We start from the raw sequence: 14,603 nt of genomic DNA, 5'->3' as shown, positions 1-14,603 counted from the left end.
GTTTTTCGTCAATATATTTAATTGCCGTTGTTTTTACACTTTGAAAGTATACTATTTTATGTAAAAAATCACGAGAAATCGATTGGTGACACTCTCATTGGTGGCAAATAACGGCAAGGGTCCATTTCATCTTATTTTACCCATTTCTAATGTGTTTTTTGTAAAAACCTTGAAATTACATTATTTCTGAAATTACATTATTTTAATTTGTATTATTATTTTTTTAATCAGTCAAGGATGCCTATTTGGAGTTGGGAGACTGGATTCATGGTGATTTGTCAATACATTTTTTTATTTATGTTAATTTTTCGGAAGGTGTACAAACTTTTTTTGCACCTTTTTTATTTTTGTAATAGTATTTGTTATATAACTTTTTATAGAAATCATCTTTTCATGAGCTTTTTATAGCAAAATGTTTGGCATGAGTTTCTAAACAAAACGTAGTACTAGATTTTGTCAAACTTTAAATTGTTAACATGTTTCATCACAAAATGTGCATTGTGTAAATACTTTTTTTACATACTGTATAAACAAATGACCGCCGCTCAATCACCGAACCGTGGTGGCCGATACGGCCAAGGCGAAGGTTAATATTATGCCGAAGGTCTCAAGTCTCGGTATTAACACTTTTGTTTTAGGTGTGATTTTTTTTTTGGAAAATGAACCCACGAGTAAAGTACTCTCGGTATTTTGGGATTTATCCTCTCCGTCCGTCCACAGTGCCATTTTACTACCGAAAAATGATCTTTATCCTCTCGTATACCGATGCCCTGTTCTGGGTGTACTGAGAATTTTCAAAATTCGTCACTTTTTGTTCACTAAAATGCAAATATCTCGGCTTTGCATTGACATAAATAGCATGATAAAGAAAAGCAAAATGTTCTTCGAGAAATTTCCTATAAGCTGCATGCATAAGTTTTGGCGAAGCGATTTTGGAAATTGTTTCACTAAAAAATACTAATTTTCCTCCCTAAACGCCCTACCATGCCCAAACACAAGCTTTTATGGACTATGTCTATACAAGAATTTGTTCATGGGACATTAAACTATAATTTGAAGCCCAAGGCGACCAAATTTGAATGACTTTAGTATGTTTGTTAACTGTATTTCTTTTTCATTCAAGCTTAGCGCGTGAGTTGTAAACCAATTTTTTGATTTTTTGTTGTATGAAAACATTGCTCCTGACGTCATAATCTATCATTCTGGGGGTGAGCACCGAAGTTTTGACAACTTTTTATTTGAAGTCCTAGTAGACAAGCACAAAACGAATATAAACTTGTAATTTGTAATGAAATGTTAAAAAATGGGCAGCGCTTACGAAAAAAACAAAAGGCTTTCTACAATTTCCGGCTGATTCGACCCACCGTCTCAAATGGTCAGAATTCTGGAGTTTGTATAAGTCTAATAAATCTCTAATTATTACTTGTAAATTGCTTTAAATACAGAATCAGGTGATTTGTTCTCCGAATTCTTTTTAAGTAACAGTTTTTTTTAAATTTCTTTAAAACAAAACCATGTATCTTATCCGTTAAAAATTGAAAGATCCGCCCCGTTATATAAATCTAAACCCAAAATTATTGTATTTGTTTCAATGGAGAAATCTTTTAAAAAAAACTTGTAGCGTCAAAAAGAATGAGCCAAAATGGCTTTTCTCGATTAAATATATCTTTAATAAGACCCAGAAATAGAATATCTACAATCCCGAAGCTATCCGGATACGATCTGAGGAGTGTGTGGTAGTGGTAACACTTCCACCTCGTGAGCGATAGATCGGGTTTCGAATCTCGACTCAAACCAACACAACTGGTGATCTTTTCTCTTCTGAATTCGATGGCTTAGTAAAAGGGTAGGTAGCTGAACCTTACCACGACACTTTAAGGAAGGCGCCTAAAAAATAGTCGCTGAATCCGCTTTGTAAATGTGGCCCTAATACTCTTTATGAGTCATGGGAAAAAAATAATTTTACCATCACATTCTCTAAAGTTTAAAAATCCTTTGTGATATTAACATTTCAACGCCCAAGGCTCCAAAAAAGTTGTAACGGTAAATTCAACTCAATGGTTCTCGGGTCTAACTCAACTAATCAAGATGATTCTTCTTTCCAGTGATTTATTAGGATGTCTAGATGATTCTAGAACTTTGCAGAACTTAATTTGATCAAATCTGTAATTTTTGTGATCAAAAACATCGTTCCAACTTTTTTTTTCGCGTGTAAAAAAATCGCTGAAAATTCCGTGGAGGCAGTCATTTAAAAAAAGGTGGAACGATGTTTTTGGTCGCAGAAATTATAGATCTGTTCAAATTAAGTTCTGCAAAGTTTTAGAATTATCTAGACATCCTAACAAATCACAGGAATGAAGAATCATCTTGATTGGTTGAGTTAAACCCGAGAACCAGCGAGTTGAAGTTACCGTTCCATCTTTTTTGGGAGGCTTTGGCGTCCGTGTAAGTTGGACATGCGTTGGGCGTTCCAGTGTTAAAAAGATATATAGCAAGCATTAAATAAAATTATTAAATAACTTGAATTGAAAAAAAAGTGTTAAAGTGCAGCATTGTTAGGCCATTTTAATAGTTATACAAAAAAATCATTCGCCGTTAGAACAATTTGAAATATCAATATAAGTTTTGATGTAGATATGGGGTAGGGTGGTCCAAATCCGGGCTTTTTTGGGGCTAACCTCTGAAATCAAAGATTGACCCATCACCAGGCTAAATTCCAAATTTGAGCTCATTCTGACCACGGGAACCCCTCCCTCCAATTGCTTAAAGTTTGTATGGGAAAAATCGTCAAAATGTATGGAGAAAAACAACTGTTTCACTTTTCTACCTGTAGAAGGGGTCATAATTATCCGATTCTTACCATTTCTCAGATGTAGAACCTTCATTAAATTTAGAACAACTTTCCCGAAGACAACATATTTTTAGGCTTTTTTCTCGAGAAGTTATTAGCGCCCAAATCTGACCTTTTTTGCGCGGCCAGCTGTAAGGGGCTACCTAACAACGATGTTTATTTCCAATCCGTACACGCACGTGCTCTCTCTCAGGTTCAAACTCTCTCACGAGCAGTGCTGTTAAACGTTAATTAACGTTAACGCGTCCGTTAATCGTTAAAATTAACGTGAACGCGAACGGAGCCTACGTAGACCTTAACTTTAACGTCAACGGAGCACGTTAATTAACGCGTTGATTAACGCGTTAATCTCCAACTTTGAGGGCCTGTATCTTCCAAACGGTAACATCTCGCGGGTTACTTCCAGTTGCATTTTACGGACATTAACTGTGACTATGAGTTCCCGGTGAGGTAATTTGTCCAAAGTGGCCACCGGTTCCGGCAACCCGGAACATCCGTCACTTCCTCCGGTGCAACCGGTAACCGGTTCCGGAGTGGTTCGATCGGGTCAAAGAACACCGGTATGATAATAGATGATAAATGATTTTAGTTTTACAAAGTTTGATAAGCAACCGGTCGACTTTTAAATATCACAATCATCGGAACCATTTGCGTGGTACCATAGAATCGGTTCCGGAGTGGTCACAGATACCCTGAACAGACCCAATGTAGTCAGTATACCTATGTACTACAAACAACGTTTAATAACATTGGCTCAAATGTCAATTGAAAGACAAAAACTTTAAAAAAACATGCTTGACGCATGTTCCGGGTTGCCGGAACCGGTGGCCACTTTGGACAAATTACCTCACCGGGAACTCATAGTCACAGTTAATGCCCGTAAAATGCAACTGGAAGTAACCCGCTAGATGTTACCGTTTGGAAGATACAGGCCCTCAAAGTCGGGGCCTCAGAAGGATTAACGCGTTGATTAACGACGTTAATTAACGTGCTCCGTTCACGTTCTCGTTAAGATCAACGTAGGCTCCGTTCGCGTTCACGTTTAGGTTAACTTTTAACGATTCCGTTAAGTTAAACGTCGTTAATTTAAACGTTTAACAGCACTGATACAGACCCTCAAAGTTGGGGATTAACGCGTTAATCAACGCGTTAATTAACGACGTTAATTTACGTGCTCCGTTGACGTTAAAGTTAAGATCAACGTAGGCTCCGTTCGCGTTCACGTTTAGGTTAACGTTTAACGATTCCGTTAAGTTAAACGTCGTTAATTCAAACGTTTAACAGCACTGCTCACGAGCTTGCTCGCCTGCCTGCCTGCCTGCCTGTTTACCTACAAGCACGCGAGCTATTTCTCTGCATCGACTTTTTTCGTCGTTGTCGCTTTCGTTTGCTATGCGCTGCGCTGCGTACCTGGCGTGTTTATTATAATTTTCAATTAAAATAGCAGGTTTATTTCAAGATATAAAATTTAATGTACATATTATCAGAGCGTGTGAAAGAGAATACAAATTTCGATGAATTAGTTCATCCATGAATTGCCATCTGTTATTATTGAATAAATTTTTAATTCGGGATATTGTAATTGAAATTTAATTCTAGTTTTTTTATTGGTATCATACCAAACTCAATACTGGGATTTTAACTATTCTAGAAAAAAATGTTTCTTTAGCATATACGAACAACTACTTGTAATGCTCGAAAAAACAAACAAACTCTGTTCACCTGACATTTGCTGTGATTTTTTAAATGAACCTAAGCTGTCTTTTCCTTAAACTATTTTTTTCAGTGCTCGTTTTGAATTTATATCTCAAAACAAACCTGCTATTTTAGTTGAAAATTATAATAAACACGCCAGGAACGCAGCCAGCGGATAGCAAACGAAAACGAAGACGACGACAAAAGTCCAAGCAGAGAAACAGCGCGCGCTTGTAAGTAAACAGGCAGGCCGGCGAGCAAGCTCGTGAGAGAGTTTGAACCCGAGAGAGAGCACGTGCGTGTACGGATTGGAAATAAACATCGTTGTTAGGTAGCCCCTTACAGCTGGCCGCGCAATAAAGGTCAGATTTGGGCGCTAATAACTTCGCGAGAAAAAATCCTATAAATATGTTGTCTTCGAGAAAGTTGTTCTAAATTTAATGAAGGTTCTACATCTGAGAAATTGTAAGAATTGGTTAATTATGACCCCTTCTACATGTAAAAAAGTAAAACAGTTGCCTTTCTCCATACATTTTGACGATTTTTCCATACAAACTTTAAGCGATTGGAGTGAGGGGTTCCCGTGGTCAGAATGAGCTCAAATTTGAAATTTAGTCTAGTGATGGGTCAATCACTGATTTCGGGGGGGGGGGGGGTTGGGTTAGCTTAAAAAAAGCCCGGATTTGGACCACCCTAAATGGGGCCATCCATAAACTACGTGGACACTTTTTTGGAAAAATGCAGCCCCCCCCCCTCAATTCTACACGTAATTTATGAATTGAACCTAAACAGCTGATTTGATCGGACCGACATATTAAAACAACAGCAATAGTTACTGTAGAAATCTTTACATTTTATTCATGCTTTTTAGACCACAACATAGATCGACTTTGGCAGTTTATTTTCTAGTCCTATCGATCGATCCTGCTGCTTCTTGGAATAGTGTCGATGCCAATTTGTGGAACACCCTGACAGGAATGGTCTGCTTCGCGTGGATTTTCATTCACACTTATTTTTGGGATTTAGCAGAATCATAATTGGTTAATCTTACTACTTATTCTATCAACTATTTGTTTTCTGGCGACACGTGTAACAACGATATAGATATTTGTTCGTTTACTTATACTGAGATCTTTCTGGCTGTCTCTTTAATTGCAGTTTTTAATGTTTTCAGCACCTAGCTATATACAATATTTTGTTCGTTAAAATGTATTGTACGTTTATGTTCATTATTTACAGGTAAGAAAAGGTATATACAAACGTTGTGACTGACAAAACTTAAAACTAAATAAAAGCTTCTGTTGTGCAGTTTAAAACCAAAATTAAACACAGATGAACACTATCACATGATATTAGACTTGCATACATAAATTAACAACGTTACGAAACGTCACATACGTCTAAAGTAGGAATCCGGAATTATCTGTCTAATCGTCCAGCTGCCATCAGACAAACGGCAATCGCCAACAAAAGTGAGTTCACAAAATGCACCGCTGCCTTCGAACCACATTTCAGTTCGTCTTTCGGATAGAAACTCAACGGGGGAGAATCTTCACTGACTTTACACCGTTCGCCTCGTTGTTCGAACTCGTTGTTGCACATCTCCTTGCAGGAAGGACATATGACAGCACCTTTATGAAGCCATCCACCGGCCATCAGCTGTACGTTTAGGCTCTGGCCAGCATAGAAGCAAGGGTACGAGTAGTTTGCTATAACAATGTGCAACCGTCCTTTTTCGCACTTATACTTGTAGCAGCCGGAACCCCAATGTTGCCACTCACGCGTCTGCCGACAGGATCTTTCCTCCCACATGTGCTCGCTGTGATCGAAGCACTTAGACTCGGCTCCGTACGATTCTAACGCAAAGTTTTTCTCTGGTTCTAGAAAAAAAACACAAACATCAATCACAAAATCGTTCAAACTTGACCGTATTCCAAAAAGCTCACTGGGATTATTGTCCTCGAACTGGCACTGTGACCCCCGGACTACCACGTTTCTGCTGCGCCACGTGAACTCCTGAATGTACGGGCAATGGTCCGCCAGCGATACCGATCCTCCGTAGTACGCCTCCTCACCGGTCGGCACGTGAGCCAGTGAATCAAAGTTTTGATATTGTCGGGGCAGCGGACTTTCGTGGCGTATCAGGTTGCACAAAGCCACCGAGCTGCGGTCGTCGGTGCATTCCGTCTGCAACGGATCACGCTTTACCTTGGCACAAAACGGATGAATGGAGCGCCCCCTGAAGAGGAAAGCAAATATATCAGTCATGCGAAAACAGAAGCAGAATGGAGTTTGTTTTTACTTAGCAATTTCAGAGAATCCTTCTATCAAGCTGCTTGTGGAAATGAATCAGGTCAAATATGATTAAAAAAATAACATAAATCTTTCAGCCTATCTAAATTCATGAAAAAATCGGTGTGCTGCAGTCTTTGATTTTGCTTTTTTTTTGTCATGAAACTCAACCAACCAAATTTTGTGTTTTTAAATGTTTGCCAATTTTGCTATCAGATATCTATCAACCCAAGTAACATTTTAGGCTTTATCAAAGCTGTCACAACCGCTATAAAACCTATCAGCCAAAACCAACATTAAAACCACTTCGTCGTAACAAACTCCCTAGAACCTCGACAAACTCCACTTAAAACCCAAAAGGACCTCCGCAAAAGGTTATTACGGCCTATTTTTAAAACCCACATAGGAGTTCAAGGCTTTACAACTGAATCCTAACAACCTCATTAAAACCTTTATTGAAACCTTGTTAGAAATTAGGGAAAATTGACATTTCATACTTCTTCATGCGTCTTATGACAAACATATTTTATTCTTGCAAAAAAATAATTCTTCGTCTTGCCAAATCAAACAATGGAGATGGTTGTTAAAAATAGCAATGATGATATGAAAGATATTTGAGGTAATTAAAATGTTTTAACTGAGTCTCTTACATTTGGCATTTGGACAAGTAGGCAAAATTCCTAAAATTTAGGAATTTGGTACTTTTTTTATTTCAGTGTAGATGTGTAAACAAACAATCCATCCACGAACGAGCAGGATGGATTGTTTGTTTACACTTCGTACTTCATTGTCTGAGAGAAAGAAAGAATCCTAATCAAATAATACTTTTTCGCCATTTGAGCCATTTCGCCTTTTGTGCTATTTCGCCTAGCGTGGTGGGTCTACTTTTTCGCCTTTTGAATTTTCGCCTTTCGAGATCTCGCCTATTGAGTTATCGCCTTATGTGGCGATCCCGTTTTAACTGGTTCTCATTCAAGTTTTCCCAACTGGCATGCAAGTCAAATCTTACTAGGATATCAATAATAAAAATCAAAAATGCTTTGCAATTTGTAAAATAAGGCTGTCTGGTCAATCTTATTGATCTTTTATCATTTTGAATTATGAAATCGTTACAAAAAAAAATTTGGCCTCAAAAAGTTCATCACTTCGCAGATATTCAAGTCTCGTTTGGAAAGTCTTTCAAAAACATATTCAACGACAGGTTAGATGATGGATCCGGACAAACACTTATCTGTTATGCAGAGTATGCAAATAACATATGTTTATACATAACGGTGAATCGGGAATACATTCTGGATGAAGACAATAGTTTTTAAAGCGAATAAAGGCTCGCAGTTTGGAAAACGATGTTCATTTCCCCTCATGTGTCCCGACTCGCCCCAAATGACGGTACTTTAAAAAAAATCACAACTTGTAAAATGCTTCTACTAACAACATGCAACAACATTTTCTGATTGACGCATTCTGAATCGAGATTTTAATTTGTTTTCTAAAAAAAACAAGGACGAAAAATTGCCGATTGAGAATGATACCTTCCACAGCCTGTGGAAATTTAGCAAATGAGAAGGGGTAACTTTTGGTTTGGTTGAAATTAGTGGGTATACTTTTCAGGTATTTCAGAAAATCTAACTTTCCAAGAATTAAACTTTTCAGACAAACCTCAAAAGTTACTATTACAAAAAATTTAAGCCATTGATAACAAGTCAGAATAGAAAACATTATTATATCTTTTGGGTAATTCTCCGCCAACTCACACAGCAGTTGCCCCGACCCCTCTTCGATTTGCGTGAAACTTTGTCCTAAGGGGTAACTTTTGTCCCTGATCACGAATCCGAGGTCCGTTTTTTGATATCTCGTGACGGAGGGGCGGTACGACCCTTCCATTTTGAACATGCGAAAAAGAGGTGTTTTCAATAATTTGCAGCCTGAAACGGTGATGAGATAGAAATTTGGTGTCAAAGGGACTTTTATGTAAAATTAGACGCCCGATTTGATGGCGTACTCAGAATTCCGAAAAACGTATTTTCATCGAAAAAACACTAAAAAGTTTTAAAAATTCTCCCATTTTCCGTTACTCGACTGTAAAAATTTTGAAACATGTCATTTTATGGGAAATTTAATGTACTTTTCGAATCTACATTGTCCCAGAAGGACAACAAAATTTTATATAAGCAGGGTTTTGCTTATAAACATCACAAGTTATCACGATTTTACGAAAAAAGTTTTAAAAAGTTGGTCGTCATCGATCATGGCCGTTCATGGTCACCCGCGACAGACACGGACGACGAAACAAAGAGAAACGCAAAAAGTAACTTTTTCAAAACTTTTTTTCGTAAAATCGCGATAACTTGTGATGTTTATAAGCAAACCCCTTATGTCTATATATCAAATTTTTTGTAATTGTCTGCTCTACAACTTAGTAGAACATTGTTACACTCTAAAAAATAACCCTGCAAAGTTAGAAAAAACACGAAATTTTAAAATGAAAAATTTTGTTCTAAATGAAAAAATGACCCTTCTGGGACAATGTAGATTCGAAAAGTACATTAAATTTCCCATAAAATGACATGTTTCAAAATTTTTTACAGTCGAGTAACGGAAAATGGGAGAATTTTTAAAACTTGTTTAGTGTTTTTTTCGATGAAAAATACGTTTTTTCGGAATTCTGAGTACGCCATCAAATCGGGCGTCTAATTTTACATAAAAGTCCCTTTGACACCAAATTTCTATCTCATCACCGTTTCAGGCTGCAAATTATTGAAAAACACCTCTTTTTTCGCATGTTCAAAAATGGAAGGGGTCGTACCGCCCCTCCGTCACGAGATATCAAAAAACGGACCTCGGATTCGTGATCAGGGACAAAAGTTACCCCTTAGGACAAAGTTTCACGCAAATCGAAGAGGGGTCGGGGCAACTTTTCCCGATTTCGTGTGAGTTGGTAGAGAATTACCCTTTTATAAAAGCATATCGTATTGATTTATGAAACAATACGAGTTACGAGATATTTAATTCAAAATAACAGCGCGTTCCCACCCAATCGACGCTTTAGCCACACCAAGCCGATCTCCCCTGCTGTTTGTTTGCTAACCCAAATTACCTTGCATTATTGGCCGTTATCCAATCCTTGCAGCTTCTCATCGCAAAGTTACAGCCTAACCCTCGACCCCACGTGAGGGGCGACGCCATGCTGTAATTTGCTTTATACCACCCGGAGTCTTCCATCAGTGCCAGCGTTATCCGCGAGAAAGCCGAGCTTTGAGTGTGCGTCCCCGTCATGGCTTCGTTCTAAAATGAAACGAGAAGATAAATGATCAATCGATGTGAATTCTATGGTTTTGTATGCTCACCTCCAGCACTCGCTTTTCCCAGTGTGTTAGAGCAGTGCCTTCACCACCTTGATCCTCCAGTTCGGCACCTTCCAGCTTTTGACAGCTAAAGTGATCTCTTATTTCTTTAGTTACCCTCGGAGTTACCATCATGTCGAGCGTTCGGTTGATGTGTCCACCCCGGACAGCCCAATTGTCGCGAACGACCTTCCGGATGGTTTGATCACTCCACTGGTGAATTTGTAGCCTGAAAGGATTTGAACTTTTTTGGTAGGTGACTTCTAATGAAAATAACGAGGTCTTACTTTTCATTGAGATAAGGTTTGCCTGTGTCGGGCTTTCGAGGCGTCCGCGGGTTTCCTTCGTCGTCGCGAAAAAAAGCATACAAACTTACAGAGAATCCCAAAGCATGCAAGATTTCATGCTTTACAGTTGAGAGCAGCGTCTGAAGTTCCTGAGGTTTGGTGCTTATACTTTCTGGACAAAGGTTCGCATGCCCAGCTATGGGTCGATCCAGAGCGGCTTCCTGTTGACAATGTGCTGCGTAGGCCACCGTTAATCCCTTGTGACAACGTTCCGACTGCCGTGCCGATACGTAGAAGACGAAATCTGCATTGGAAATGCCTATTCCAGCGGAAGTGCTTGGATCCTCCCTACAGTCTTGGCCGGTGGAATTGCACACGCGACACACCTAAGGAATAGAATTGTTATTTCATATAATTTGATAACATTTAGTAGCTTGTTATCACATCGAGATGATCCTCTGGAACCTGCACTTCACCGCAAAGTGTGACCGGTTTGCAAGAATCGATGCAGTAGGTGAGTGAATTTTTCACAAACACTTGACTACTTTCGCACTTTCGATTCAGTCTTATAATCTCCTTCGTTTGGCGTACCATCAGGGCCTGTTCCCAGAAGCGGACAGCATCCGGAAGAATGGTATCCTAAAACGGCAGCAGCAGAAAATGTTTAAACCATGATCGGTAGTGAGCGGTGCAATAGTGCGCACATTAATTAGAGAAAACTTATCACTATCGAGTCGGTACACCGACTCATCGTAGACTAGCAGTATCCGAAGCGGTTGGTCGATGCTTCGCTTTCGTATTACGTGTAACGGCTCCAGCTGAACTCCATGTATCACCTAGAAAAAGGCAAGAAAATGGCAATTTTAAAACAAGTTTGTACCATACTGGTTGCGGAAAATCTTGAAACAATACTGGTAGAAACATAGTGAAAGTCTTTTCATAACAAATTTCAAGTTTTTTATACATAAACTTTTGCTCTAATGGACATTTGAAGATTAGTTTACAATTGTATAATTCACCACTAAGTACCCTCAAGCTCCCACTTGTAAAGATAAGTGACTCCCACCGTAACTTCCTCTTAAAAGGTGCCCGCTTGAGCTCTATTACATCGAGGAAATGATTAAATATTGACCGCGCACTGCCACAGATCACTGCAGGCTGTCCGGCCAGCAGCAACTGGTTTATCGTCGTTACGCACCGGACCGTGGCGTGTTCGCGCGAGCGCAGCCTCAGCATTCTCTTTCACCCAAAGAAACTAAGCTTTTTTTCTCGATCGTGAACCACGGACACGGCCGATGCAATTGCATCGTTTGAAATAAGTAATCACGACGCTTTTGCGTTTTTTTTTTTTTTGTTTTATTTCTTCGCCGGTGGTTGCAAGGTGAGGCAGCGGCGGCGATGGTGGTCAAGTTCGAGGCCAGTTGTGTCATAGGTGTCAAGATATACACAATTTTGTACACATATTTTTATTAAAAATTAACTGTATCAAACTGGGGCAAAGGTTAATTTATTATTCGTTACAAATCCTAAAAATCGATCATCACGCAACCACCAAATTGAACCAATCTTGAAATTGACTCGCAACAATTTTCATGTCAATACGACCAGAAATAACTGCCTTTGAAACTTATATGAAGTATGTATTTAGTACCCAACATTTCTGGTTGTACCACTCAAAAATAACTTTTTGGACTCAAATTGGATTGAAATTAGATTCGTTCTATATCAGGATTTGCCATCATTCAAACATTAGACTTTTTGTTGAAATTCATGGCAAAAAAAATTACATGGAAGATTTAAAATTAAATAAAGAATGCTCAATCGGTTTTCATTCTGAGCAGTTCTCCAAGACATATTTACATTATTGATTTCGTTGAAAATTGTTGAGAACATTCACTTTAACGAAAAATAAAGCTTGATAAGTAAATAAGTTTTAAGCTATCCCAATAAATTGAGGAAAAAATTGTGCATGTGCTTCGTAATAATTGTTTGTTGTTTAATAGTTTTATTCTTTTTTTTTGGGTGTTGATTTATCATAGTTAATCTTAGTGTCGCTATACTCTGAACTAAATTATATTAGTTTTACATAATTAGGTTACACTGATCTTATCCAAAATAAGCTAACTTCAACCGATCCAGCAGCTCATCGCTGATTAACGCGCAGTGACTCAATGGGAAAAGCCCTCACGGGAGCGCAAAAACAGAGACAATCCCCCACTCATAATTTGAGGCTTGCGAGCGCGTTTGTAACCATCATCACTGGCCACCGCGTGTTACGTAACTCCCCAAAAACTCATCACTAAAATTTTGCAGACGGAAGAAGAGCCGTGTCGAGTGATTTCACCGCGATTTTCATACCTTAATCATGTGGCAACCGAAACTAGCAAGCGCGCGCTGTTGGATGAAGTAGTTTTATCACACGTCGTGGCTATTTTGACCGACATGTGGCTTGCTGGGTTTAAGCTTCACGAACGCTGGCTTTTTAGTCACTTCATCTAGAGCTAAGCGGCGTACTCTCTTCCGAGATTTACGATGCATCTTACTGACACGTCTGTATTGTATAAGTCTATCGAGCTATGCCGGCTGATTGTGATGTTTAATGAGTTGCTACCTAATTATGGGAAAGTGAAATTGGTTTCCAATTTTTATGATGCAGGGATATATACAGTGATCGAAATGATTAGCCCTATTGTGCTAGATTGGATTTGGAACACGACATTGGCATACGAGTAACATTAAAAATACGAGTAACATTCAGCGTTTTAAAAAGAGAGTAAAATGTTTTTAAAAGCATAATGTTGAGGAATCAAAAATATTTCGAATTCATTTGCAAAACCTTCAAACTAAAAGACAACATACAAAGTCTGCAGACAATTCTGCACCTATTAAGCCTTCCACATCTCGATGCCATACAGTTCGTGGCCGTGGAAACTCAGTGAACTTTACATCTTAAATGCTAAACCAATTTCTGACTTGCTTTGTTCTTGCTTGAACAACCCTTGAGCACAATTCTGGTTTCTATTCTATTTTCTCTGCACCCACGTCTTTTGGACGCGTTGCAGGAATCAGACCACCACTAATTTGCTCTTAGTTTACACAACCCACTCAGTTACGAAAAGAAACAAATAGTTCAGCCGACTGCAAGCTACAGCGTCGCCATACACGAGGAAAGTTAAGCTTATCTAGGCTTGTCGTTGTTGCTGCTGCTGACAACAAAAGTGAATTAACATATCAACTTCCCCGTGATGAATTAATGGGGGTATTTGCAAAGCTCTCAGTATATAAAGTTGACTTTCATTATCTGTGACTATAGGTAGTAGGGTGGGTACGAATTTTGAAAAGTTCTCAGATCAAGTTCTGGTGTGGTTCCCCTTGTAGGGCATACCCAAAGGGACTCTCACGCCAAATTTCAGCTCATTTGGTTGAAAACTGGCTTGTCTCAAGCGGCTTCAAGTTTACATGGAAATTACTATGGGAAAATTTGAATTTTTGTTCATTCGCTCCTACAGGCCTGGAAAAAACATGTAGAAACTTCTAGGATGGCCAGAAATGAGCGAAATCGTCTGGAGAACAACTTTCCCTAAGAGACCAGGTCGATTCGTTCAACCCCCATCGAGCTCAACGGCAATGCATCCGGGGTTTTCGGAACCAACGGTTTCCCCCAGAAAAGCATCAAATTTTCCTTAGCATGCTATGAATGCTTAATGAAAACCGCGACGCCACATGTCAAACAGCTACCACGTGGACTAGCATCGCACATAAAAAATACTTTTAATTACTTTTTGAACCATAGAATTATCATTCATGGTGATCAGGATACTATATAGCTGTATTCTGAACCTTTAAATAAGAAAAAAAACTGTTATAGTGCAAATTTTACAATCACGTGGTAGCTGTTTGACACGTGGCGTCGCGGTTTTCATCAAGCATTCATATAGCATGCTAAGAAAAATTTAATGCTTTTCTGGGGGAAACCGTTGGTTCCGAAAACCCCGGATGCATTGCCGTTGAGCTCGATAGGGGTTGAACGAATCGACCTGGTCTCTTAGGGAAAGTTGTTCTCCAGACGATTCCGCTCATTTCTGGCCATTCTAGAAGTTTCTACATGTTTTCCCCAGGCCTGTAGGAGCGAAT

At 39.0% G+C, this 14,603-nt stretch overlaps 1 protein-coding gene across 3 annotated transcripts in view; it reads right to left on the bottom strand.

Moving 5' to 3' along the window:
* Window positions 1-5,378: 5,378 nt before the first annotated feature.
* The window catches only part of LOC6035360 (leishmanolysin-like peptidase), a 64,987-nt gene continuing 55,762 nt past the window's right edge, over window positions 5,379-14,603 (bottom strand). The window contains exons 2-9 of one of the 3 annotated variants that reach the window (XM_038248455.1): window positions 11,174-11,305; window positions 10,914-11,108; window positions 10,470-10,855; window positions 10,186-10,411; window positions 9,936-10,123; window positions 6,849-6,881; window positions 6,493-6,785; window positions 5,379-6,426 (exon numbers count right to left, since the gene is read on the bottom strand). In XM_038248455.1, the coding sequence (XP_038104383.1) occupies window positions 5,966-6,426; window positions 6,493-6,785; window positions 6,849-6,881; window positions 9,936-10,123; window positions 10,186-10,411; window positions 10,470-10,855; window positions 10,914-11,108; window positions 11,174-11,305 (1,914 nt within the window). In that variant the 3' untranslated portion in view covers window positions 5,379-5,965. The remainder of the gene's footprint in view (window positions 6,427-6,492; window positions 6,786-6,848; window positions 6,882-9,935; window positions 10,124-10,185; window positions 10,412-10,469; window positions 10,856-10,913; window positions 11,109-11,173; window positions 11,306-14,603) is intronic. The other 2 variants (XM_038248456.1, XM_038248457.1) reach the window with 2 other exon arrangements.

This window comes from Culex quinquefasciatus, chromosome 1 (genome assembly GCF_015732765.1).
Source record: "Culex quinquefasciatus strain JHB chromosome 1, VPISU_Cqui_1.0_pri_paternal, whole genome shotgun sequence".
Taxonomy (NCBI): domain Eukaryota; kingdom Metazoa; phylum Arthropoda; class Insecta; order Diptera; family Culicidae; genus Culex; species Culex quinquefasciatus.
This window is presented reverse-complemented; position numbering and strand designations above follow the sequence as displayed.